The 5,744-nt window shown below is 31.0% G+C and overlaps 1 protein-coding gene across 1 annotated transcript; it reads left to right on the top strand.

The window, feature by feature from the left end:
• Positions 1-212: 212 nt before the first annotated feature.
• Positions 213-1,698, top strand: LOC110654610 (NDR1/HIN1-like protein 6). The gene has a single exon (XM_021810638.2). The coding sequence runs from the start codon at positions 625-627 to the stop codon at positions 1,333-1,335; it is 711 nt and encodes a 236-aa protein (XP_021666330.2). The 5' UTR covers positions 213-624; the 3' UTR covers positions 1,336-1,698.
• Positions 1,699-5,744: the final 4,046 nt, after the last annotated feature.

Raw genomic sequence — 5,744 nt, forward strand, 5'->3', positions numbered from 1 at the left:
ATTTGAGTATGTTTATGCTAATTCATTAGTAGTAATATCCCTTTTTGTTAGGGGATTATGCATATATTTCTTCTTATATTAAGGCTTAAAGTCGCAACCGAAGCTATAAAGTATATATTAAGTTCAAATCTCAATTGAAATAACCAAATAAACTAATAAAACAAAAAAAAAAAAATTAATTAAGGCATCTCAGTCTAATAATAAATGCTAGTAATTTCTTATTTTAAGAAGTCTTAATCCAAATATTTTTTAATATAAAAATACATGCCTTATAGCATAGAGATCTTCCTAAAATTAGTGTATGTTTGGAGATGCGTAACAAATTTATAGAATGTTTATAATTTGAAGAACTTTTTGCCAACAAAAACAAAGCAAAAATCACATTAGTTGGAAACCGCAGATGGGTTAGTGTCTAAAATAGAAAACTAAGTCATGTAACAGCCAAGCTAAATATTCAATGTCCATACATAGGTAACCATGTCCTTAACCATTGGAAGCAATTAATTCCTTCTCCATGTCCAAGATTTTTGGCTGAGAAGGAGAGGAGCCGTTCTTTCTTCCTGTCCCTTCTCTTATGGAACGTTTCACCGCAAGGTCAAACCCTCCTCTGACCTTGAGGCATCAATGGAAAATCCACCCCCTTACCAACAAAAATATGCGATGGTGAACAGTAATCATCGAGCAAATCTAAGACCTCCTCCCCAGAGGAGAAACATTCCTAGGTACCACTCAAGCTATCCTGGTAAATCCAGTGGAAGCTTTTGCCTAAAATATGTGTGTTGTTGTTTTCTCTTCTGGTTTGCTTTGATCGTCCTTCTTGCTGGTGCTGCTTTTGCTCTTTACAATATGTTGCAGCCTGAAATCCCTCGCTATAACGTTGATCGTTTCGATGTCAATGCCTTCAATGTTCAGCAAGATTTTAGTCTTCATGCTGAATTTGTTGTTACTGTTAAATCTGATAATCCTAACCAGCACATTGGCTTCCAATATGGCAAGGATAGCTCTGTTGTTGTAACATACAGAGACTCTATTCTTTGTGCTGGAACACTTCCCACCTTTCTTCAACCCCAAGAGAATACGACTATGATTCAAATACTTTTGAAAGGAGAGAGCGAGTTTGGATCAGGCCTTCAAGAAGCTCTCATGCAGAATCGAAAAACAGGAAAGATTCCTTTGCTTGTAGAGGTAAAGGCTCCAATTTCTGTGGTGGTTCATGATTTTCCTATGAGACAAGTCACAGTTCTTCTCAACTGTTCTTTGGTGGTTGATAACTTGTCACCTAAAAAGAAAGCCAGGATTTTATCAAGTACATATCAGTATGCAGTTGCACTTTAAATCCAAATATTTTCTCTCCTCTTCTCATTTTTCTTGTTAATATTCTTATTTCAACGAGGAGGGAAAGAGGAAGCAGAATAGGCTGGCTAATTTCATTTCAAGCCAAATGCTTCTTCTCTCAGAGATCAAATCATATCAAATCATCAGAGGATTTTGCGGTTGCTAATTATCAAGGAAGTTCACTTACAGTTACAGACTTGTACTTTTATATATCTGCAGGTTTAGATTGTATAATTAGGCTCTTGTTTGGAAGTTGTATATATATGGGGTGTTTCTTCAGAGCAATGTCCATTTCTTATAAGACGGCACTCACCTTTGTTTTTGTTTCCAGAATTTAGAAATAGAAATGTTCGATCTTTTATTCTTTTTCTGCTCAATTAGGCTAGCTTCTAATCACACAGCAAGAAAATGTTATTTGATCAAGACCAAATAAATTATACTCAAACAGAATGTTATGATGTAATTTGAAAGTTTGGATATGTTTTCAAAGGTCTGAATTATGACTTGATCTAAATGATTATGGTCCAAATGAAATATTTTGTGAGGTTTATAGATATAAGGGAGGGCAAAGTATGAAAAGCTATGGTTAAAATCTCACCTCTAACCCCTTTGGTATGTTACATGCAACGCCCCACGGTACAAAACCAATATAAATATTATAAAATCACTTATTTCAACAAATTATGAGAATTTGGATAAATTTATTGGATTAGAACTTGAGAGTTCTAATATATTATCACTTCTTTTTAATCATAGTAAACTTTTCTATCATGTCTTATTTATGGAACATAAATTTTATAATTGAATCACATAAAATCATGTGTTTTTGTTATTTTTTTCTCTATACTGTGTTTATACATTTATCTGTATGCTTTATATTGGCCTATTTATAACAAGGAAAAAAAAAACTGAAAAACAAAAAACTAAAAGATTTTGCTATGTTTATTTCCATTTTCTCATAAATAAGTAGGTAATGGAAACGTATAGCCTACTGATAAGGATTATCTATATCCTTGTACCTGTTAGTAGTATGCCCTAGAGCATATCATTTAGTATCTATCTTGTACATCTTTTATTAATAAAAGGCATTTTCACTTTTCCGTTTATATAATATATTTATGTGTAATAGAAAAGTTCTATTGATATTTTGTTAGAAATTCTATTCTTAAGTTGTTAAGAATATGAGTGACAGTATCTCTAGCACAAAGTATCATAAATAGGTTCACAATCAATGATACTTTATAATAAGGATATGACTTATCCAGAAAGATTGTATTCATGTTTGTTCCCAAGTTATTTATATGAGATATAAATAAGATGAAATGGTGAGTTTCATGCCATATAACAAACATGATAGGCCCTTGTACATGATAAGTAGGTCGAGTGACACTTATGACAAGCACATGGAGTTTACTCTTGTCAATGTATTATTATAAATCATATCATTGCATATATTCTTTAGACCTGAGATAGCACAGTTATCTTGTATATAGGTGGTTTGAGTTTGATACTGCTTTCATACTTGTACTATGTATGGGTATATGGGCATGTGTTGGCTCCTACTAGTTATATATGGAGGTAGGTGTTGATCAAGATGGAATCTGTTGCTCTAAGTAAATAGGGATAAAATCCTATGTTCATTTAATTGTTCTTGATGTTTCAAGTTCCTGGCTAGGACAGATAGATTTAATCAGAAAAGAGTTTAAGATGAGAAAATCTTTTAATCAAGAGCTGGAATTAAAAGAGAACATAAAATTCATAGCAAATAGAGTTTGACATAAACCATGACTCCAGCTCGAATTGGGATTTTGTAACAGAGAGATTCTAGTGCATGGTAACATATGATTATATGATCATTTAAGGTAAACCTTATTACTAATTGGGTGGCCAAGGCATGCTATACTAAGTGTTAACCATGGTCTATGAGGTGCATAAAATGATTTAGAGAAATCATTTATGGTAAGAAAGAGTTCTGATGATATTAAGAGTTGATATCATGTCTCATTGCCAATTAGTGATGAGCCTAGTAAGTTACACACATGCATAAGTAATCACCAACTTAAATATGATTTAATTAATTAATGAAAGAGTTTAATTGATTAATTAAATAGGTTTGGCTTGCAATTAGATTGCAAAGTCCCTCGCATGGCTTGAAACCAAATCTAGGTTATTGGATGTATAGTATAAGTTAAATTTATATTTAAAGTGTTTAAATATAAATTTAATTAATGAGAAATTAATTAATAAAGATTAATTAATTAATTTATATTTGATATAAATTGATAAGAAGAAGAGAAATAATTATTTTGGATTGAGAACTCAAAATTAAGACACAAGAGCATTTTGGTCATTTCACAGGGTGACATGTGGCACCATGAGATGGTGACACATGGCACTACACATAAGCTTGCTAAATGTCTTTTAATCATGTAAGATGATTAAAATAAAGATTAAATATAGGTTTGACACTTGGCACAATGCGATTGGGTCAATTAAACCTAAAGCCAATCAGAATGTGACATGTGGCAAGGGTTTTAAGTGGTGACCTAGGTGACCTAGCTATATAAGTGTTGTTATGAAAATAAAAATAACAACTAGCTGCTGCCTCCCTTTGTGCCACCACTCTTGAGGCTACCATTCTCTCTTCTTCTTCATCTCTCATCAATTCCAATAGATCAACAAAAAATCTCTTGAATTAAAAATACTAAAAATTGTTTCTAGTTTCCTGTTTACATATTTAATCTCTTAAAAGGCAAAACTTGATTTTCTAATTAATAGAAAAAGCTTTAGAAGCTATTCAAGGGTTGCCATAGGTGATCTTGGTATGGAAAAGCTAGAGGGACAACATCTGGTGTCTTAAAAACACATCCCAAAGGTGCCAAACACACTGCAGTGCATCAAGAGGTTAGTGCACTTGTTTTTTATCTAATCTAGGGTTCTAAAATTAATCTGATTAATTCTAAAATCTTAAATGGCAAATACAGATCTAAAACCATATTAAAATAGTTTTAATATGTTGTTTATCATTGAAATCAAATAGATAAAAATAAATCTTGCATGATGCATGTAACCCTAGGTGAAAATTTTTAAATTCAATGATATAAACTTGTGTTTTTCATGCTTCCACTCCTTCAATTGGTATCAGAGCCACTATATTTGCCATTTAGATTGTTGATTATATGATTTAATTGTGTGGTATGATCATGAGATGATAGATCCATTATTGGTTGCAAGAAAGGTGGCGGCTTGGGTGATGAACACCATCATTGGTGAGCCATCTTTGGCCTTCATGGGTGGCGCAAGGTTTAGCTTTTTAATTTACAATTGTTGTATGATCTAAAAGCTCATTCTATGTCTAATTAAATTGTTTAATTAGAGTTTTAATCACATCATTAAATTTTGATTCAAATCAGAATCTTAAAAATTATTTGAATGTGATTCAAATCTGAATTTTAAAAGTTGTTTGAATGTTATTCAAATCTAAATTTTTAAAGTTGTTTGAAACATATTCAAATATGAATTTTTAAAGTTGTTTGAATAATATTCAAATCTAAATTTTTAAAAATTGTTTGAATGTGATTCAAATATGATTTTTTAAAAATTGTTTGAATGTGATTCAAATCTGAATTTTTAAGGTTGTTTAAATGTGATTCAAATATGAATTTTTAAATTTTTTTGAATCACATTCAAATCTGGATTTTTAAGTTGAATATGAGATATTCAATTTAATTTAAGTATGTATGTTTTATTTAATTATTAAATAGTGATATGCATGATGGATGATCATGGACTATAAAATACCAATGTGATTGGATTTATTTCTTTTATGTTTCTTTGGGATTGTAAATTAATTTATTTATTTTAATTTATTTTAGGCATGTATTATTAAGGTTGTAATAATTTTTGGGTTGTAATTTCATTTATTTAGTTCTTGTAAATTCGCCTTGGTATGCCAAGGATTACTATGTAATTGGATTGCAAGAAGAATAAGGAGGTCAGGAGCATTGGTGGGACCAGTGGGAGGAATTCAATATCAAGTGTTGATTATGTACTCCTTTAGACCCTCTTGTAAAATGAATGAATGAAATGCACCTAAGAATGCCCTGATTCAATTCTTGGTGGCTCAGAATTGAATCTCTTAGAAAGTCCATGATCATACTATATTTATTTATTATCCATGAATGCATGATATGTATGGGAATGCATGCAAGTATATGATATATGCATGCTAATTGGATAATATGCAAACTAAGACCTTAATAGTAATTAGGATAACTATAAAATCTTCCAAACAAATGATTAAGTTGGATATGCTATAATTAAAGTAATTATAATATGGGCCCTCCATTGAGGCAATTATTTTAAGAAATTTTAAATACTTGCATAAGATGCAACTAATTTAAGAGATT

Source organism: Hevea brasiliensis, chromosome 7 (genome assembly GCF_030052815.1).
Source record: "Hevea brasiliensis isolate MT/VB/25A 57/8 chromosome 7, ASM3005281v1, whole genome shotgun sequence".
Classification (NCBI taxonomy): Eukaryota; Viridiplantae; Streptophyta; class Magnoliopsida; order Malpighiales; family Euphorbiaceae; genus Hevea; species Hevea brasiliensis.